The sequence below is a fragment of the Halichoerus grypus genome, chromosome 1, assembly GCF_964656455.1.
Source record: "Halichoerus grypus chromosome 1, mHalGry1.hap1.1, whole genome shotgun sequence".
Taxonomy (NCBI): domain Eukaryota; kingdom Metazoa; phylum Chordata; class Mammalia; order Carnivora; family Phocidae; genus Halichoerus; species Halichoerus grypus.
Genome location: NC_135712.1, coordinates 215,672,066 through 215,693,432, shown reverse-complemented (window position 1 = coordinate 215,693,432; position 21,367 = coordinate 215,672,066). Strand labels below are relative to the sequence as shown.

Below are 21,367 nucleotides of genomic sequence, written 5' to 3'. Positions count from 1 at the left end.
GGCTAACGGCCTGAGCGCGCAGCCCGAGCCTGGTTGCTGCGGGCCACTGTCCCAGCGGGCAGGCGACTGCGGCCGCAGGGCGGCGCCTCCCTCCATCCTTCCGAAGCTCCATTCTCCTTGGGACCCCTCGCGCTCCGGGTTCCCAGCCCCGCGGTGAGCCCCTCCCCGCTCTTCCTCCGCCCCCACCCCTCTCCAGGCTCCCACCTTCCTCTTCCGAGGCCTCAGTCCCGCGAGACTCCCGCCCCCCCTCCGGCGAAGTCCCGCAGACCCGCTCGTTGGTCGCCCCACCTGCCCAGGAGTCCCCGCCCCGGCCCCGCGGAGCGGGCCCTCCCCGCAGTCCCTCCGCGCAGGCGCAGGGAGTCTCGGACGTGCCTCCCCCCCCCCCCCTACCCGAGCGGCCGAGGGCGGGGCGCGGGCTGGTCCGGGGCGGCCGCGGCTCCATGGGGCTCTTGGGGCTGCTGAGCCTGCTGCACTCGGCCTTCTTCGGGGACCAGGTAGGGCGTGGGGGGCGCTCCGATACGCGCACGAGGCTTGACGGGTCTGGGGTCTCGCGCAGTTGCCGCGGAGACCGTTGCCAGGGAAACTGCTTCAGGCTGCTCGCCTGGCTGGGAGCCCCTCCCCCGCGTCGCAGCGAATCCCCCACCCCGGGTCTGCGCAAGCGCGGCCTCGCCGGCCCCAGCTCCAGGTCTCCGAGGGAGACCCCCCCACCCGACCCCTCCCCACTGCGCGCACACAGAGCAGCTGGGGCGGGGGGACTGCGACGGGGGACCGTCCTGCCGAGGGTCCGTCCCGTACAAGGCGGGTAGGGGCCGGGCCACGCCCTGCACCTTTTACTGCCTCAGTTTCCCCTCTGGGCTCCCAGCGTAGGGCCGACTCCGACATTCACCGACGCTGAGGTTCATAGTATGCATCCCACCGGGCCCGAGCTCTTTGCTGGCCTCTGTAATCGTTCTGAACCCTTCGGCTCTAACATCCCCAATTTAAGAGGAAACTGAGGCTGGGGGCGCAGCGAGGAGGCCAAGGTCACGTCTTCAGCAGGGCTGGGGCCTGAGCGCCGGGCGGAGGCGTCAGCAGAGGACCGGGCCTGGAGGCCGATGGGGGAGCTGTCCGCGGTACTGACAGGACGCTCGCTCTCCCCCTTCCCGCCCGGGGAAACTGAGGCCCAGAATCCTGTCAGGCGCCCCACCCCGGATCGGGTTTCGGGGGCACGGCCCCACCAATCCCCCATCTCTAGTGGCAGTCCTTCCTCACCCGTCAGGGCCCTAGTCCGCGCTCCATCTCTGGTCGTATGACAACCTGGTGCCTTCCTGCTTCCTTCTGCCCCACCCCAGCTCTGAGTGGGGGGGACACCTCAGGTTCTACCCCCAGCCCCTAGCATAGCGGAGGGTCAGTGGAAAAGGGCGGGGCATCAAGTGGGGATTGACGCTGAGGTCAGGCTCAGAAGACTCAAAGACCCTCTGTGAGTGACCGTGTTGTGTGCTGGCCAGACGCTGGGATGGGGGTGGGGGCGGGGGGAAGGGACGGTCTCAGGGTGAGGGTGGGGATGAGCGAGCCCCATGATGCAACTTTCCTCTTGAGAGCCCAGCAGCGGTAGGGAGCACAGAGGGTCCCAGGGAGGGTACCTGGGAGGGTCCCCCATTAGGCCTGGGTACTGTACGCTGGGGGGTCTCTTTCATTCCCCCAAGACTGGGACTGGGGTCCTGGGGTGCTGTGGGGTTTCCCAAGTCTCTGTGGTTCTCGAATTTCCAGTGATGCGTGAATGTGTGGCTCAAGAATTCAGAGGGTCAGGGACTTTCGAGGAGGAGGGACAGGGCTGTCAGAGATATGATGTTCCAGGGTCTTGGGGACAAGGGCATCTTGCCTTGGGGTCTCAGTCCTGTGTGCCCTCAGCCTTCCAGGCCCCAGGGCTGGTGAGGCTCATGAGTGAACTCCAGCAGGGTGCTTCCTGGCTTAAGCCTTAGTGTCCTCATATGTATGAGGACAAGGCTGGCCATTAGACCACTCTAAGATTATGCCTGAGAGGGGCCTGGGGAGCAGTGACCTCTGAGACTGGGTGGGGGAGGTAAGATGTAGTTCTCTGCAGGCAAGGATTCTCCAACCCACCTCCCAGCCAACAAAACAGGAAACTGAGGCCAGAGAGAGATAGGCCCAAGGTCATGCAGGGGAATCAAGGTACAGCTAAAGCTGGGGCCCTGGGCTCTGTCCTTTCCCCACCCCGATTCCAGCTTTGCCCATTCTGTCCTGCTCTTTGTGGTCAGTTCAGCCCATGACTCCTCCAGGGGACTGCCCCTGCTCTAAACCCCTCATAACGACCTGATCCAGCCCCACCAGAAACCCACATCCCCTGAGAGGGCTTTGATCTCAGCTCCAGAAACTGCACATGCTGTTCCTTCAGCCTGGAATGCTGTTCCCCTCCTTGCTTCCATGGCCAACTCTTATTCATCCTGAAGAGGCCAAGCACCCGTGTCCCTTTCTCTTTGCAGCCTTCCCAGCTTCCAGAAAGATCCCCCTTGCCCATTGCACCCCGTCCTCAAGCCCCACGGGCTGGGGACTGCTGTGTCTGGCTCTGGAGGCTCCTCTGAGGGCCCCCAGCACTGCTAGCCCAGGACGGGCACACGAGACCTCCTGCAGTAAACCCAACAGAAAACAGTGTGGTCCCCGTGCCCTTGGCTGCCTGTCCCGTCGTTCCTTGCACCAGCCCTAAGTGAGGCTGCAGCCACCTCCCCATCTTACCGAGGGGGAAACAGGTTCTCGAGGCAAACGATTTGCCCTGGCCTCCCAGCCAGGAAAGACAGAGGCAGGCCCCCTAAACCCCGTCTCCTGCCCAGAGCCTCCTTCGTCCTTCGGGCGTGCATGTGTCTGGGCAGTAAGGCCTGGCCGCAGCTGGGACCCCAGGTCCCCCCTCCTCTGCCTCCCCTTCTGTGAGGGTGAAATAGGAGCGTGATGAGAGACAGAGACACAGGGAGACAGAGATTGAAAGAGACCGAGCGATATGGGGGTGGACAGGAGTCATGGCAGATGCCCACGGAGAAGCTCTGCCAGGGAGACAGTGAGAAATGTCAGGGTCCCAAGTGCTTCGCAGCATGCCCGCCCATCCCCCATGCTCAGCCCTTCACGCCAGCCATGACCCTCCCTGGTGGCAGGAGCTGGGGGGTGGGGGGTCCAGCCTGGATCCTCAGCCCTGCCCCGCCCTCACCCATCTGCACAAGGCCTGGTTGGATCCGTGCGGAGGGGCTGGCCTGGCTCCTGCCCCCCACCCCCCAAATTCTGATGTAACATCCAAGACTGGATGTTTTACTCTCAAATTCTCCGGATCAAGCCGCGGGAGGTTAAGACTCTGGAGCGGGGGGGGGGGGGGGGGGGGCGGGGGGCACGGGGTCCTAGACCTCGGGGCGCCCCCGTCCCTTGGAGGGGGTTCACCCCCCCTTCTCTGCACACGCAGTCCCCTGAACCCGCCCGGAGGCGCTACGTCCCGCGGCCGCCGCTGGTCCCCGCCCTCGGGCCGCCATTGGCTGTTGCCATGGCACCAGTCCGTCTTCCCGCGCCGCCATTGGCCGCGGGGCCTGCATCCCGCATCCCGCATCCTCCCCCGCTCGCTCGCGGTGGTCTCGCCCAGCTCCAGGAGCGGCGGCGCCGCCTGGCCAGGCCGGGACCGGGCTTTGTCCGCCCCAGAGCCCTCTGTCTGCGCCGCCGAGACCCCGGAGCCCCGGAGCCCACGCCCCGCGGCGCCCCCGACAGCCCAGCCCGGGTGAGATAAAGTAAGCGGCGCGCTTCCCTGGGTGGAGGGCAGGGGGCGCGTCCTCCGCCTCTGCTGGGGGCCTCCATCCCCTCCTCTGCTTCACCTGTCAGCACGCACTCCGGAGCCTCCGTTCCTCCAGGGTGGAGCCGGAAGGGAAACTGAGAGCCAGGGAGGGGGCCCCTGCATCGCTGCTGCTACCCCCACGCACACACCCACTCACGGGGTTCAACCCTCTGGTGGCCCCCAGTCTGCAGGCAGGCCTGCTGTGTGCTTCGGGGATAGCGCTACACCTCCCTGGACAACCATTTCCCTCTCTGTAAAGTGGGGTTTGCATAGAAGGAAGGGGAAGGAAGGGCCTCTTTGGGCCACATCTATGCCATCCTCCCCTGAAATTCGGCCACTCACTGCTCAATCAGACCAACCCCCCAGCTATTGGTGCTTTCCCTTCTGCAGTGGAGAGCTCCCAAGGAGGCTCCTGGGAGTCCCCTGGCGCAACCTGGGGTTGAGGGGCAGGCAGGAGGGCTTCCTGGGAAGCTGCACCTTGAGGGATGGCAGGAATCGGGAAGGGTGCTCCGGGTGGAAAACTGCACATGCAGGGGCCTGGCGGAAGAGCACTGCTGTGTGGCTGCAGGTGGATGTGGAGGAACCAGGTCTTACCTTGAGGGCACTGGGGAGCCATGGGAGGTATTGGAGCAGGGGAGGGATGGAGTCCAACCAGTGACTTTCAGAGCTTCCTTCTGGCTGTGCATGAGGAGTGGACTGTGGGAAGCCAGCGAGGCTGCGCGGATGGGAGGGGTGTGGGGTGCTGGGGGAGAGAGGGTGCAGCTGGGCAAAGCTTGAGGGGCTGGTGGGAGCGTGGAGCTGGGGACTCGGGCTGGGATGAGGGGGGAGTCTGGTGGGTGGCCCTGCTGCCAAGCTCAGGCTGATGAAGATGCAGGGGGAGTGAAGGTATCCCAGGCTCAGCCTGGAACAGCCACGAAGACACCCATGAGGGGAACGGGGGGTGGGAGGCGGCCCTGGGTGGGGCTCAGGGAGGGGGCCGAGGTTGGTTGAGGGACTGGGAGGGGTGTGCAGGGGTGACGTGCCTCACCCAGTGCTTTCTGGCGGGGCACGGCCTGGGAGCCTCAGCCAGGACACAGCTCCAGTCCAGGGATCCAGCCACGACCCCAGGCATGACTCCCAGCTCTGGGACCCCTGACGGAGCCGTGGGTGGGATCACTATTGGGGTGGGAGGCGAAAGCTCTGGTGCCCAGGCAGCTGGCCTTCCCTACCTGACACACTGTCTCCCGTTCTGACTGTCCCACCCGCCCTGTGACTTCTGGTCTGTTCCATGACCACTCCCACGCCTGACCCTCTCATCAGCCTGCAGGATGGGGCCGGCACACTGAGTTCTTCTCATGGCTCAGATGGGCAAACCGAGGCCAGAAAGCACCGCCTGGACTCCTGAGTACTTCCAGTGCCGGTTTCCTGTCATGCCTCGTGTGGCCCCCTGGCCTCACTTCCTTCCTCTGAGCACAGCCTAATGGTGGTCCCTGAGGCTCAGGACTGTGACCAGGAAGTCGGACGACAGGGCCAGGCATACAGTAGGGCCTCCAATGGGTTAGGATGGCCTGACCCCATCTCCCCACCCTTACGCCAGGCCCAGCGTGCCCTTGGTGACTCCAGGGTGGGTGGGGTGGGGAGGGTTCTGTGGGTAGGAGCAGACAGACGACAGTGAATGAGCGAGTGAGTGAATGCATGTGTCCAGGTGAGGGGGGCAGTAAGCACCTCCCTGCGGGCAAGGGAGGGCTGGCTGATTTGGGGAGGGGGCTCCTAGGAAGGAGGTGGAGGAGAGGATGGGCTGCCATTGGTGGGCCTCAGACAAAGGCGGAGGGAGGGGGCGAGTGCTGATGGGAAGGGAACAAAGAGGGAAGGGGGGCAGGGAGGTGGGACAGCTCTGGGGAGGGCCTAGCCAAGAGAGGCGGGGCCGCCAGCCAGCTGGACAGAGGGCGGAGGCTGGGCCAGAGTGAGAAAGGACCGCCACACACAAAGAAGGGGCGGCAGTGGCAGAGGCCAGGAGAAGGGGCATGGGGCAGCCGGGGCCGCAGGGGCTGGGAGAGGGCTGACCGGAGGGGGGCCGGGCCAGGCAGGTAGCTGCTCTGGCTCCAGCTGCTGGTGGGGGTGGGGTGGGGGCGGGGCGTCCGATCTTAGCCCCCCAGGGTGACTGTGACGGGCTTGGGTCTGTCTGTCCGGCTGTCCAGCTGTGGGGGTCCCACCATCAGCCTGGCCATTGCTCTCTGAGCTGCTTTTTGTTGGCAGGCACAGCATTTTTATTGTCCCTCGGTTGGGCCAGCGGGTGGTCTGCCCAGGCCCTCTGGGCAGCTGCGTTTCTGTGGGTCAGGGCCTGGGCTGTCAGCACGTGTGTCTGGGAGCCCGGCAGTGAGGACGGCCATGCATGCTGGTATTACTCACAGCTGCAGGGCCTGTCCAAGCGGCACGTTCGGGCCGTGTGTCTCGACGTCCATCCCATGGCTCTGCCCACATCTGTCACCATCTGTCTCTCCACTGGCCATGCCGCACGTGTCCGGGGCCAGGCCTGCAGCGGTCCACACCAGGCATTCCTGCTGGGACTCACCCCAGGACTGGATGGGAGGGCTGGGACTTGGATCAGGGGCCAGCCCTCCCTAGGCCCTCGGGTGAACCTTCTGACCTGTGGCCCCAGGTGCTGCAGCAGCTGAAGATGGCGAGCTCCGTGGCACCCTACGAGCAGCTGGTGCGGCAGGTGGAGGCCTTGAAGGCCGAGAACAGCCACCTGAGGCAGGAGCTGCAAGACAATTCCAGCCACCTGTCCAAGCTAGAGACGGAGACATCCGGCATGAAGGTGCGGCGGGGGCTGGGGCTGCAGTTACAGGCACAAACACCAGGAGGTTGGACCTAGAGGCCGGCCGGCCCGGCTGGGGCATCTCAGGGTGGGGGTGGCCCCGGGCAGCCCAGGCAGTGGGCTTATGCTGGTGGTGCTCTTTCCCGCCCCCCCTTAGGAGGTCCTGAAGCACTTACAAGGCAAGCTGGAACAGGAGGCCGGAGTGCTGGTGTCCTTGGGGCAGACCGAGGTCCTGGAGCAGCTGAAAGGTGAGGGCCCTGCCTGGGGGCCCCCTCTGCACACTGGGGCAATCTCCAGCTTGCCCCCGGAGGGAGCTGGGAGGAGGAGGGGCAGGAAGCGGCACCGACCTCGCCCCCTCCCTCCATGCGCATACAGCCCTGCAGATGGACATCACCAGCTTGTACAACCTCAAGTTCCAGCCCCCGGCCCTAGGCCCCGAGCCCGCTGCGCGGACCCCCGAAGAAAGTCCCGTCCACGGCTCTGGGCCCTCTAAGGACAGCTTTGGGGAGCTGAGCCGGGCTACCATCCGGCTGCTGGAGGAACTGGACCGGGAACGGTGAGAGACCCCGGGCGGCGGGAAGCCCCGCCCGCAGCCAGCCCCGCCCCCGCCACCCGGGCCCCTGACTGGCCCACCGGCATGCGTCCCACCCACCTCCTGAGTCGACCCTGCCCACACCCGCTGCTTGTGGCGTGTCTTCCCCCTTTCCGGGTCCAGTGGACTCTGGAGGACAAAGGAGGGGGCGTTCCTCGCAAAGAGGAAGGCTCCCAGGAGATACCCTCAGGGGTCCCCAGAATGCAGGCTTCGCCAGGGACAGGGCTGTGTCCATTGCCAGGGTCAGGACTGGAGCCAGAAGGGTTCAAGGCAGCCTTTGTGGAGAGAGGGGCTGTGGCCCAGGAAACCCGGGCCCGTGGCCAGCAGAGGAAAGCGGGGCCCAGGCGCCCAGCTCCGCTCAGCTGGGTTGTGTGGGGTCAGATGGGGCAGTTCAGGAGCGGCTTGGAGTCCTGTCCGCGCTGTGCTGTGGGACCTCAAGCGAGTCTCCTAACCCCTACCAGCCTCAGACTTCTGCCCTGTAATTATATGGAACATAGGCAAAATTATTTAAAGTCAGTAAGTTTTTATTTAAAGGAAAAAAAAAAAAAAGACACAGAGCCTAACCTTGGAGCTCTGTACAATGGGAACAGCAGTGTCTCCCCACAGGGTTGTTCAGAGGGAGACTTGGGCCTGGAGCAACCTGAGCCTGACTTGGTCTTTGCAGGCTAGAGGGAGATTAGCAAGTGCGGGAGAGGTGTTGGGGGCAGAACAGCCCCCTCAGAGCCTTTCTCCGGGGACCAGAACTTATAAAGGAATTGCTTCTCTCCTTTGAATTAATTTTCTGCCCCCCCCACCCCAGTCCCTGAAACAAGTGATTACACATCAAGGCAAACACCGCATGCACGACGGCCCCCCCTCTGCGAGCTGCGCCCACCGACTCGCCCCCCCCCCCAGGTGCTTCCTGTTGAACGAGATCGAGAAGGAGGAGAAGGAGAAGCTCTGGTATTACTCACAGCTGCAGGGCCTGTCCAAGCGCCTGGACGAGCTCCCGCACGTGGAGACGGTGAGCGGCCGGCGGGGGCCGGGGGTGGGGGGGCTCGGGCCCGGACGCGCCCTCACCGCGGCCCGCCCCCCCCAGCAGTTCTCGATGCAGATGGACCTGATCCGGCAGCAGCTGGAGTTCGAGGCCCAGCACATCCGCTCGCTGATGGAGGAGCGCTTCGGCACCTCGGACGAGATGGTGCAGCGGGCGCAGGTGAGGCGGTAGGCGGGGCCGGGCGCGGAGCGGGTGCGGGGAAGTCCGCATTACCCGGCGGGCAGGGACTGCCGTGGGCGGGGTCTAGCTCAGGGGGCGGAGCCAGAGCTAGAGCCCTTTGTGGGGGGGGGGGCGGAGGGGGCTAAGGGCAGAGCCGGGCCCAGAGGGCAGAGTCCGAGAAAGGTGGGGGCAGGGGGCGGACACTGGGCGGAACCGAGTGTGAGCTTGCCCCGGGCCTCGGTCAGTGGACGGGACGAGATCAGGGAGTGGGCGGGGCCAAAGAAGGGAGTGGGTGGAGTCAGTCTGGGTTGGGGTTGGACCATGGGTGGGGCCGGGATGTGGGCAGAGTCAGGTAACAGGGCGGGGTTTAGAGCGGGTGGGGCCGTATAGAGGAATAGGATGGATCAGAGCCAGGGGCGGGGCCAGGGCAGAGTCAGACGTCAAAGTGTGGTTTGGGCAGTGGGTGGGGTCATAGCAGAGAGTGGGCGGAGCCAGAGCCGGGGCGGGGTCAGCCCCAACGTGCACGTTTCTCTGGGCTCAGATCCGCGCTTCGCGTCTGGAGCAAATCGATCAGGAACTGCTGTCCGCGCAGGACCGCGTGCAACAGACCGAGCCCCAGGTACTGGGGTGGGTGGAGCCAGGGCCCCGGGGTGGTGACGGGTCCAGGCAGGGCCCTGCCCGGGGTGCAGGAGTGGGCCCGTAGCCCCCACCCACATCGTCTTGGTCTGGGCGCTTCGTGGGGTGCTCCCCAGTCGAACCCCCGGGCCTGGCGTTCTCCGCACAGGCCCTGCTGGCGGTGAAGTCAGGGCCGGTGGATGAGGACCCAGAGCCCGAGGTCCCCACGCACCCTGAGGATGGTGTCCCTCAGCCGGGCAACAGCAAGGTGAGGGGGTATCCAGGTTTGTTGGGGGCCAGGCGGGTGGGTTGAGGCGCGAGGGGTGTGGGTAGCCAGCCGGGTTGAGGTGCATGGTGAGATGGGTCCCTCCCCCGTCTCTGTCAGATGTGGGGGACCCTCCCTCCTCCGTCTCATAAAGTGTCCCCAGGTGTGGAAGGGCGAGCCTGGGTGGGGTGTGTGCTGAGACCGGCAGGGCCAGCATGTGGTCTCAGGCCGGTAAGGCGGGTGGGGGATAGCGGTCCTATGGGTGTGGGGGGGGACACTCTAGCCTTAGACACAGGAGGTCACCCCAGGAGTACCCAGTGAGGGACGACAGGGTGGGCGTTTGGCCCTCCGGAACTGGGGGCACTCAGTGCTGGCTGACGCCTCCCATCCACCTCGCCAGGTGTGTGCGCTGGCCCCCGGGAGGATGCAGGGCGAGGGGGGTCGGGCTGAGCAAGCGATTCTCCTGGGCTGGGGTCGCAGGACTCTCGCTGTGTTTGGGCCGCTCACCGGGGGTGCGGGGCTGCCCCTGGCTGGGGCCGGGTGAGCTGGGCGGGGTTCCCCACCTTGACTCCACCCCCTGCCCGCCTAGGTGGAGGTGGTCTTCTGGTTGCTGTCCATGCTGGCGACGCGCGACCAGGAGGACACGGCCCGCACCCTGCTGGCGATGTCCAGCTCGCCGGAGAGCTGCGTGGCTATGCGCCGCTCGGGGTGCCTGCCGCTGCTGCTGCAGATCCTGCACGGCGCCGAGGCTGGCGCGGGGGGTCGGAACGGGAGCCCCGGGGCGCCGGGAGCCAAGGATGCGCGCATGCGCGCCAACGCGGCGCTGCACAACATCGTCTTCTCGCAGCCGGACCAGGGCCTGGCGCGCAAGGAGATGCGCGTCCTGCACGTGCTGGAGCAGATCCGGGCCTACTGTGAGACGTGCTGGGACTGGCTGCAGGCCGGGGACGGCGCCGATGGAGGCGGCAACGGCGGCGGTGAGCACGTGCCGGCCGAGGCCTTCTGGGGACTTCGGCTAAGTCCCGGGGAACCCTTGCAAGCGGGGTGACTCCTAGTCTTTACAGCTCATTACAAATACATGACAAAAACGCTGCCAAAATGTACTTAGCACCCGGCACTGCGTCATCCCCCTCGGCAATCCCGGGGGTGGGCAGCACCCTCTGTCCCGGCTTTGGACAGGTGTGGTAAGGCCGCCCTGCTCTGGGAGGGCCCCCCATGTGCTCCGCGGGCGGCGGTTTGAAAAGCTCCGGGGTCCCTGCAGGCCTGTGGGGTGAAGGCAGGGAGGGGCAGGGACCCACCAGGAGCGGGAGGGCTCTGACCCGCCCCGTGGCCCACAGCCCCGGTGCCCATTGAGCCTCAGATCTGCCAGGCCACCTGCGCCGTGATGAAGCTGTCCTTTGATGAGGAATACCGCCGTGCCATGAACGAGCTGGGTGAGTGCCCCCTCCCTCCTCCATGACTACACACCGCCTCCCGACTGGCGGGGGGGGGGGGGGGCTGCTGACCCCCATTCCACCCAGAGCCGGCTTTTAGCCACCAGGGTGCTGGGGCTCAGAGAACAGGGAGGTGACTTTGCTGAGGAAACCAAGAGTAAAGGTGAAAGACCCAATTTAATTCATGGAATCAGAGTCACCGCGTAGTGGTGGGGGGGTGGGGCTGTCGGCCTTGTGAAATCTTAGGTTTGTGGCATTACAAGTCTTATATCTCTTTCCATATACAAGTAATCAAAACATGGAAAAAAGAAATAGCAAGGCTCAAACATCACATCCATATGCTCAATTTCACTGTCGTGATTACAAAATGAGATACACTTCTCACCCAGCAGGTGGTCAAAACGCCCAAAGGGTAGACCCCGTTCCTGTGGTTGGCTGTGTGGAAGTGGGTGCTCGCAGCCCCCGGGGGGGGCACCCGAGTGCAGGTGATCTGGAGGGGCGTTTGGCTCCAGCAGATACTTTACGAATGTGCACACTTTTGAGGACCGCCCCGCCCCCAGCTAGGAATGTACCCTCTGGAGGAAGCAAGCCACCCAGATAAAACCCCAAATCTGGAGACCGCGTGTGCCCAGTAGCTAGGAGCCGGTCGCAGGCAGCGGCGTCTTACCTTCCCTTTGAAGCTCTCCTGTCGTGGGGGGAGAGGAGGAGGTGGTTCGGTCCGCTCCGTGCACCATACGCCTGCCCAGAACGCAGTCTAAACCCAGGAGGATCGAGTGCCCCTGGGCTGTGCTTCCCGCCAGCCAGTGTGAGGCCGCCACGGGGAATTTCTTTTGGCACCGTATCCCCCTCTGACCTTGAACACCTGGACTATGGACACACAGAATTTCATATGAAATTGGTTCTCAAAGTGTGGCCCAGGGACCCCTGAGGGTTCCTGAGGCCCTTCTAAGAGGTCCCCAAGGTTGCAGTTCTTTTGATAAGGACACAAAATGTGATTTGCATCTCCCACCCCGGTCTTCTCTTGGGCGTTTTCCAGACGCTCCTACTCTGAGGACCACCAGGCTGTATGTTCTGGGGTTTAAAAAGGCTTCATTTTAATTTCCAGCAGGGTGCGTATGCACAGCTCTCACCCACAGGAACAGAGTCTCTTTGGGGGTCCTCAAAAACGTTTGGAGGATACAGGGGTCCCAAGGGCAAAACACTTGCATGCCATGTCCGCCAGGACCCCCTAGCCAGGTGGTCCCACCCACAGCTGAGTTCACAGCACTGTCTGCCTGTTCTTGTTCGTGTCCTTCCTGTGGGTTTCCAGCAGCGGGGTTTCCACGTTCAGGAGCGTGAAAGGCCTTGGAAGCATCCCCTGAAATAACTTATAATTATGTACTAAAATTTTTAGGGGTGCCCGGCTGGCTCAGTCAGTAGTGTGTGACTCTTAACCTGAGGGTCGTGAGTTCAAGCTCCACGTTGGGTGTAGAGCTTACTTACAAAGAAATTAAATTGTGGTAGAATGTACATAAGATTTGCCATCATAACCGTCTCTAAGTGCACAGCTCAGCGGCATGAAGCACACTCACACCGTCCTGTTGTCACCCCCACCCTCCGTCTCCAGAACGTTCCATCTCCCCACACGGAGACTCTGTCCTCACGAAGCACGGACTCCCCACCCCCCGCCCCAGCCCCGGCTCCCACCCTCTCCTCTCTGTCTGTGTGGACGGGACTCCTCTGGGGACCTCCTGGGAGTGGGATCCTGCGGGATGTGTCCTTCAGGGTCTGGCTTATTTCACGTAAACACCCTCAAGCAGAAAGTCTTCGGGGTCCGCCCATGCGGTAGCAGGTGTCAGAGCGTCCCGCCTTTTCACGGCTGAGGAATGTTGCATTGTGGACGGACACACTGTGTCCACCTTTCGGCCGCTGTGAGCCATGCTGCTTGAACATGTGGCAGGTGTACTTTGGAAGTTTTTAGATGCGTGCTGCTAACTTCCTGCCCCAGGGACGCTGGCATCGCCCCCATCATCGTTGCGATGGGGAGATGGTGGAGATGGGGCTTCTCATGCTTGTGTTGCTGCTGCGTTCCCTTCTCTCCATACTGACCATTTCCCCCGATTCGTTTTCCCCCACAGTAGCTCCTGAGCACGGGCCATCCACAACCTGCCCTCCGTGGCTCGTGGTCCGGAGGGAATTCTCATGTGGGATGTTGGGGGACTTCCCTGAGAAAGTGACTTGAGCTGGGAGTAGAGACAGGAACCTGGGCAAATAGCAGGGGAGAGCATTCCGGGCAGAGGGAACAGCCGTGCAAAGGCCTGGGAGCTGGCGAGGAGCCCTGGAGGCTGGGGAGGGGGACCTGAGCAGGGCAGGTGTGGGTGGGAGGGAGCAGAGGGCATCTGAGGCCGGGAAGAAGGCAGGTGGGTGGTTTGGGGTGCCCGGCAGTGGGCAGGGCCCCCCACCTGTCCGCAGCCGCGCCAAGCCCCTCCCCGCGCCCCCGCAGGTGGGCTGCAGGCCGTAGCGGACTTGCTGCAGGTTGACTACGAGATGCACAAGATGACGCGGGACCCGCTCAACCTCGCCCTACGCCGATATGCTGGCATGACCCTCACCAACCTCACCTTTGGGGATGTCGCCAACAAGGTGCCTGGGGCCGGCCAGAGGGGGGGCAGGGTCAGCGCTCTCCCGGTTCGAGCCTCCCTCTCCCTCACCCCAGCCTCAAAACAGCCCTGAGAGGTGGGGACAGTTGTCCCCAACTTACAGGCGGGTAGACTGAGGCTCAGAGAGGGCTGGTGGGGCCCAGAAGGCTGGTGTCTGGATGCGATCTGCCAGGCCACCATCCTGTCGGCTGCTCTGGGGCCAATGCTGCTGAGAATGGGGCCTCTGGACCGGGGGGCTGGGTGTCCGTGCTGGTCTGGGCCTCAGTTTCCTCGACGGAGCAACAGGGTGACAGCTGTCCCTCCCCCGCAACACTCGGCAGTGAGGGTGGGGGCTGGCTCTAGCACACAGTAGGTGCTCAGTGAGCAGAGGAGGGAGCCTGGAGGTGGGGGTGGTCTGCTTCATGCCCCCTGCCCTGCCTGGCATGACAGGACTTCCCTCTCTCACACCAACAGGCCACGCTGTGTGCCCGCCGGGGCTGCATGGAGGCCATTGTGGCCCAGCTGGCTTCCGAGAGCGAGGAGCTCCACCAGGTACCTGGCTGGCGTGGGCCGTGGCGCCAGGAGCGCCCTGCAGGGTGTCCCACTGCCTGAGGCCTTTCTGCCAGCAAGGCGCCCTCTCCCCTGGGTATGGTGGGTCTCCAGTGAGGGGCGTCCTGTCTGTCCCCAGCCCCGCCTGGCGCAGGGGTGGAGGATGGGAGCCTGGGCCCTAGGTCCACCTTGCCCCTTCTCTGCCCCGGCCCAGGTGGTGTCCAGCATCCTGCGCAACCTGTCCTGGCGGGCCGACATCAACAGCAAGAAGGTGCTGAGGGAGGTCGGCAGCATGACTGCTCTGATGCAGTGTGTTCTGCGAGCCTCCAAGGTGGGCGCCAGCTGGAGCTGGGGCTGGGGGCGGGAGGGGCTCACCCCGGCCGCGGGAAGAGGGAGTGGCCAGGGCTGTTCAGTGCCAGCCACAGGGCAGGGAGACCTGCGGGAGGGGGTGAGTTCCCCATCTCTGGGGGAAATCAAGCCAAACAGTGCACCGCGTAGCAGGTGGTCCACACCCGGGGCTTCCAACCCTGCATCTCAAGGTCCTTTGGGTGCCTTTCCTCCCAGCCCTTTGTGCACACGTTGACGGGGAGGGCGGCGTGGGTGGGGCTGACCCCCTCCTTCCCCCGCTCTGTGTCCAGGAGTCCACCCTGAAGAGCGTGCTCAGCGCCCTGTGGAACCTGTCAGCACACAGCACTGAGAACAAGGCGGCCATCTGCCAGGTGGACGGCGCGCTGGGCTTCCTGGTGAGCACGCTGACCTACAAGTGCCAGAGCAACTCCCTGGCCATCATCGAGAGCGGCGGCGGCATCCTGCGCAACGTGTCCAGCCTCATCGCCACCCGCGAGGACTACAGGTCAGCCCCTCCCAGGTCGCGGCCGCCAGGGGCACGAGGAGGGGTTGGGGCGCGGGCACTGCGGGGAGGTGGACGCCGGGGTGCAGTTCGGGGTTGGGAGGGCAGAGCCCACTCTGCTGCGAACCGAGAACAAGCCTTGCTCTGTGCTGAGAACGGACCGTCCCGACTGGTCCCTAGGGACTAAATTTTTTAGCATAAGTGTATCCCAAACCTTGTTGGGGTACACTTATACTAAATTTTATTTATTTTTTTTAAAGATTTTTTTATTTATTTGAGAGAAAAAATGAGATAGAGAGCATGAGAGGGGGGAGGGTCAGAGGGAGAAGCAGACTCCCTGCCGAGCAGGGAGCCCCATGCGGGACTCGATCCTGGGACTCCAGGATCATGACCTGAGCTTAACCAACCGAGCCACCCAGGCGCCCACTTATACTAAAATTTAAACTAACTTATTAAAATACAAATATGTAGGGCGCCTGGGTGGCTCAGTTGGTTAAGCGACTGCCTTCGGCTCAGGTCATGATCCTGGAGTCCCGGGATCGAGTCCCACATCGGGCTCCCTGCTCGGCAGGGAGTCTGCTTCTCCCTCTGACCCTCTCATGCTCTCTCTGTCTCATTCTCTCTCTCAAATAAATAAATAAAATCTTTAAAAAAAAAAAAATACAAATATGTATTACTTTCTAAATAATAATTATAATTATAAATAATTATTCTTTATTAAAATTTTTATAAATAGTATTAATAAGTACTCATCCCTTATCAAAATAAAGTAGTATTTATTAGATGATAATCAGTAATGTTTTTGATGTAGGAAAATACATAACATTTATTTTTAGTGTAAGTATATCCCAAATATGGCATGGGCTATACTTGTGCTAAAGATTTTATTTATTAAAGTCAATAAAACATTTATTTACTAAGTAATACTGCTAATTAACAATACTTAGCATTTTTAAAAACAGGTAAGACTTGCCTTCAGTGTAAGTATATCCGAAATATTACCAGATGTGGTTATGCTAAAATGAGATAGTCAGTCAACTTTACATTAAAAGATAGTATTAATTTATTATTTTAATATGTATATTTTATTTTATTTTTTTTTAAAGATTTTATTTATTTATTTGAGAGAGAGAGAGCACAAGAGGGGGGAGCGGGAGAGGGAGAAGCAGACTCCCTGCTGAGCAGGGAGCCCGATGCGGGACTCGATCCCGGGACTCCAGGATCATGACCCGAGCCGAAGGCAGACGCTTAACCAACTGAGCCACCCAGGCGCCCTTTAATATGTATATTTTAGTAAATATGTATTCCGTCTTCTGAAATGTAAAGTTACTTTGGCGCCTTGTCTCGGTGTTGGCTAAGTCCGGCCCCCTGTCCCGGCGGGCGGGCGGGGCGGGGCGGGGCGGGGCGGGGCCGGCGCTGGCCTGACGTGCCCGCCCCCGCCCCCGCCCCCGGCCCCGGCCCCGCCCCCTGCAGACAGGTGCTGCGGGACCACAACTGCCTGCAGACGCTGCTCCAGCACCTGACGTCCCACAGCCTGACCATCGTGAGCAACGCCTGCGGCACGCTCTGGAACCTGTCCGCCCGCAGCCCGCGCGACCAGGAGCTGCTGTGGGACCTGGGGGCCGTGGGCATGCTGCGCAACCTGGTGCACTCCAAGCACAAGATGATCGCCATGGGCAGCGCCGCCGCCCTGCGCAACCTGCTGGCGCACCGGCCCGCCAAGTACCAGAGCCCGGCCGCGGCCGTCTCCCCCGGCGCGTGCGCGCCCAGCCTGTACGTGCGCAAGCAGCGGGCGCTGGAGGCCGAGCTGGACACGCGGCACCTGGCGCAGGCGCTCGACCACCTGGAGAAGCAGGGCCTGCCCGAGGCCGAGGCCGACGCCGCCTCCAAGAAGCTGCTGCCGTCCCTGCGGCACCTGGACGGGCTGGCCCGGGACTATGCCTCGGACTCGGGCTGCTTTGACGACGACGAGGCGCCCTCCCTGGCCGCGGCAGCCGCCACCGCGGAGCCTGCCAGCCCGGCCGTGCTGTCGCTCTTCCTGGGGAGCCCCTTCCTGCAGGGGCAGGCGCTGGCCCGCGCCCCGCCCGCCCGCCGCGGCGGCCCGGAGGCGGAGAAGGAGGCCGGCGGGGAGGCGGCCGTGGCGGCCAGGGCCAAGGCCAAGCTGGCGCTGGCAGTGGCGCGTATCGACCGGCTGGTGGAGGACATCTCCGCCCTGCACACCTCGTCTGACGACAGCTTCAGCCTCAGCTCTGGGGACCCCGGGCAGGAGGTGCCGCGCGAAGGCCGGGCCCAGTCCTGCTCCCCTTGCCGGCGGCCCGAGGGCAGGCGGCCGGAGCCTGGCAGCCGTGCCCACCCACTGCTGCGGCTCAAGGCCGCCCACACCAGCCTCTCCAACGACAGTCTCAACAGCGGCAGCACCGGTGACGGGCGCTGTCCCCGCGAGCACACACGGCCCTGCCCGCTGGCCGTGCTGACCGAGCACCGCGAGGGGCCCCCGTGCAACCAGGTGCGGCCCAGCCGGCTGGACCTCCATCTGCCGGGGAGCCAGGAGCCGGCATCCCGGGACGGCTCTGCCGCCGACGCCCGCGTGCGCACCATCAAGCTGTCGCCCACCTACCAGCACGTGCCGCTCTTCGAGGGCCACCCCAGGGCGGGCATGGGGCCCCTGGCCCCCGGAGCCCGGAAGCAGGCCTGGCCGCCCACGGACGGCCTGAGCAAGGTGCCGGAGAAGCTGGTCGCAGACACAGGGCCGCTCTGCCTGTCCCGCTGCAGCTCCCTGTCCTCGCTGTCCTCGGCTGGCCGCCCAGGCCCCAGTGAGGCCGGGGACCTGGACAGTGACTCGTCCCTGGAGGGGCTGGAGGAGGCAGGACCTGGCAAGGCAGACCTGGACGGGGCCTGGCTCGGGCCCGGGGCCGCCTCCCTGCCCGTGGCCATCCCGGCACCCCAGAGGGGCCGGGGCCTGGGGGTCGAGGACACCACGCCGTCCAGCTCCTCGGAGAACTGCGTGCAGGAGACGCCGTTGGTGCTGAGCCGCTGCAGCTCGGTGAGCTCCTTGAGCAGTTTCGAGAGCCCGTCCATCGCCAGCTCTGTCCCCAGTGACCCGTGCAGTGGGCTGGGCAGCGGCACGGTTAGCCCCAGCGAGCTGCCCGACAGCCCCGGGCAGACCATGCCACCCAGCCGCAGCAAGACGCCCCCGCTGGTGCCCGTGCCCCCCGGCGAGCGCGAGAGCACCCAGTTCAGCTTGCAGTGGGAGAGCTACGTGAAGCGCTTCCTGGACATCGCGGACCGCCGCGAGCGCTGCCGGCTTCCGTCCGAGCTGGACGCGGGCAGCGTGCGCTTCACCGTGGAGAAGCCCGACGAGAACTTCTCGTGTGCGTCTAGCCTCAGCGCGCTGGCCCTGCACGAGCACTACGTGCAGAAGGACGTGGAGCTGCGGCTGCTGCCCCCGGCCTGCCCCGAGCGTGGTGGCGGCGGCGGCGGCGGGCCTGGCCTGCACTTTGCTGGGCACCGCCGGCGGGACGAGGCTGGGGGCTGCCTTGAGGGGCCGGCCACCGCCGACCAGGAGCTGGAGCTGCTGCGTGAGTGCCTGGGGGCAGCGGTGCCCGCCCGGCTCCGCAAGGTGGCCTCGGCCCTGGTGCCCGGCCGCCGTGCGCTGCCCGTGCCCGTCTACATGCTGGTGCCTGCCCCCGCCCGGGTGGAAGACTCCTGCACCGACTCCGCCGAGGGCACACCTGTCACCTTCTCCAGTGCCACCTCACTCAGTGATGAGACACTGCAGGGACCCACCAGGGACCCGCCTGGCGGGCATTCGGACAGGCAGAAGCCCGCAGGTCGTGAGGCCCCGGCCGGGCAGGCCACGGGCCATAGGCACAGGGCCCGGGGCGCGGGCCGGAGCACAGAGCAGGCCCGGGGGGCAGGCGGGAGCCGGGTGGGGCTGGAGCTGCCCCTCCGCGGGCCCTCGAGCGCCTGCACGGACCGGGCCAGCCCCCACCCCATCCCTGCGCGCAGGGACGGGGCGCCGCAGTCACTGTGCCTCACGACGCCCACCGAGGAGGCCGTGTACTGCTTCTACGACAACGACTCCGATGAGGAGCCCTCCGAGGCGCTGGTGCCCCCGCGGCGGGCGTCAGCCATCCCCCGTGCAGTAAGGAGAGAGCACCAGGCTGGCAGGAAGGAGGTGCAGGCCTTGCCCAAGGTCACGCCCAAGGCCACGCCAGCTGCCCGCGCCCAGCCCAGCCTCATCGCCGACGAGACACCACCATGCTACTCCCTGAGCTCCTCCGCCAGCTCCCTCAGCGAGCCTGAGCCCCCTGAGCCCCCGGCGCCCCCCGCCAGCCGGCCCCATGCTCCCCAGCCAGCGGCCAACAAGGTGCCAGGCACTGGGGGTGCGCGTAACGGCCCCCCGAGCCTGCGGGCGGAGACGGGCCTGCTCCGGCGCTGCGTTGGCTCCGCGGTGCCCAGGCGCCGGCTGCAGGCATCGGGCCCACGGCGCCGCAAGCCCCAGGCTGCCCAGCCAGACAAGCGGCCAGCAGAGGCGCCCCGGGAGCGCGGGGACGAGGCGGCGAGCTCAGACCATGCCTCAGACCTTGACAGCGTCGAGTGGCGTGCCATCCAGGAGGGCGCCAACTCCATTGTCACGTGGCTGCACCAGGCAGCGGCGGCGGCCACCCACGAGGCCTCGTCTGGGTCTGACTCGATCCTGTCCGGGTCCGGGCTGTCCGGGAGCTCCACCCTGCAGCCCCCCCTGCACAGGAAGGGACGGCGGCTGCAGCCGGGGGGCCAGGCGGGCAGCACCGCGAGGCCGGAGAAACGGGACCCGGCCCTGGCGCAGCACACCACCGGTGGCCCCGAGAAGCTGCGCGGTGCTCAGAAGGCCGCGTGCAGGGCGCCGGCCGTGCTCCGGGGACGGACCGTGATCTATGTGCCCAGCCCGGCCCCCCGGGCCCAGCCCAGAGGCAACGCTGGCCCCCGCATGGCACCAAGGAAGATGGGACCCCCGAGTCCTGCGCAGCCAGCAGCCCCCGCCAAAACCCCCAGCCCTGGGCAGCAGCGGTCTCGAAGCCTGCACCGGCCAGGCAAGATCTCGGAGCTGGCAGCGCGGAGCCCTCCCCAGAGGAGCGCCACACCGCCCGCCCGCCTGGCCAAGGCCCCCTCATCCGGCTCCTCCCCGGCCTCTCCGGCCTCCCAGCCCCCTACGAGGAGGCCGCCCCCAGGCGCCCAGGCCGCAGGGCCCCTCCCCGGCCCCGGGGCATCTCTGGTGCCCCAAACACCCACACGGGCCCTGCTGTCCAAGCAGCACAAGACACAGAAGTCACCTGTGCGGATCCCCTTCATGCAGAGGCCAGCCAGGCGGGGGCCGCCACCCCTGGCCAGGGCAGCCCCAGAGCCAGGCCCCCGGGGTCGGGCAGCAGCTGAAGGAAGCCCTGGCGCCCGAGGAGGCCGCCTGGGCCTGGTGCGCGTGGCCTCTGCCCGCTCCAGCGGCAGCGAGGCCTCCGACCGCTCGGGTTTCCGGCGGCAGCTGACCTTTATCAAGGAGTCCCCGGGCCTGCTGCGCCGCCGCCGATCGGAACTGTCCGCCCCCGAGGCTGCGCCCCCCGCCTCCCAGGGCGGCTCACCCCGCCGCAGTCGACCTGCGCTGCCTGCCGTCTTCCTGTGCTCCTCACGCTGCGACGAGCTGCGGGCAACCCCCCGGCAGGTTCTGGTCCCCCAGCGAGCCCCCGTGGCTAGGCCCAGTCCCAGCGAGCGGCCGGCCCGGCGCCCCAGCTCCGAGAGTCCGTCCCGCCTGCCTGTCCGCACCCCAGCCCCACGGCCCGAGACGGTCAAGCGCTACGCCTCCCTGCCGCACATCAGCGTGGCCCGCAGGCCCGACGCGGCCGCCCCCGGGCCCACCACCGACGCTGCCCGACGCAGCAGCGATGGGGAGGCCCGGCCGCTGCCAAGGGTGGCGGCGCCGGGCACCACGTGGCGTCGCATCCGGGACGAGGACGTTCCACACATCCTGCGGAGCACGCTGCCCGCCACTGCCCTGCCACTGATGGGCGCCCCGTCCGAGGAGGGCCCCAGCGGCCCCCCACAGCGCAAGACCAGCGATGCCGTGGTCCAGACGGAGGACTTTGCTGCCGCTAAGACCAACTCCAGCACGTCTCCGAGCCTGGAAAGCAGGGGCCCCCCCCAGGCCCCGGTCAGCGGCCCCACTGCCCTCCTTGGCAGCGATGTGGACGGGCCCGGTCCCACCAAGGCGCCCACCTCTGCTCCCTTTGTCCATGAGGGCCTGGGAGTGGCTGCAGGGGGCTTTCCTGCCAGCCGGCATGGCTCCCCCAGCCGCTCAGCCCGTGTCTCCCCCTTCAACTATGTGCCCAGCCCCATGGTGGCAGCCACCACTGACTTGGCTGCAGAGAAAGCCCCCACCGCTGCCCCCGCCAGCCTCCTGGAATAGTGGCCAGGGCCCGCCTTCTAGAACATCCTTTCCTGGCCAAGGGCTGGTCTGGCTGCCTGGAGGGTGGTCCCACGGTCCATCTACCCACCAGAGCCCGCGCCCTTGGAGCCCCACTGCAGCCTGAACTGGCCTCACATCTCACGCATAGACGCTTGCTTCCGTGCTGTGGGGGCTCTGGAGGGAACGGGGCTGCCGGCTGGACCTCCAGTCCCAGC

The 21,367-nt window shown here is 65.3% G+C and overlaps 1 protein-coding gene across 2 annotated transcripts; it reads left to right on the top strand.

The window, feature by feature from the left end:
- Window positions 1-398: 398 nt before the first annotated feature.
- On the top strand, window positions 399-21,167 carry APC2 (APC regulator of Wnt signaling pathway 2). 2 transcript variants are annotated; one of them, XM_036100688.2, is made up of 15 exons: window positions 399-494; window positions 6,441-6,599; window positions 6,757-6,847; window positions 6,975-7,155; window positions 8,086-8,194; window positions 8,273-8,386; window positions 8,928-9,005; window positions 9,171-9,269; window positions 9,856-10,243; window positions 10,604-10,699; window positions 13,182-13,321; window positions 13,792-13,869; window positions 14,081-14,197; window positions 14,505-14,719; window positions 16,190-21,167. In XM_036100688.2, the coding sequence occupies exons 1-15, from the start codon at window positions 441-443 to the stop codon at window positions 21,150-21,152; spliced, it is 6,882 nt and encodes a 2,293-aa protein (XP_035956581.1). In that variant the 5' UTR covers window positions 399-440; the 3' UTR covers window positions 21,153-21,167. The 2 variants fall into 2 exon arrangements, with proteins under 2 accessions (XP_035956581.1, XP_035956580.1); XM_036100687.2 differs by having other exon boundaries at window positions 8,270-8,386.
- The last annotated feature ends 200 nt before the right edge of the window (window positions 21,168-21,367 follow it).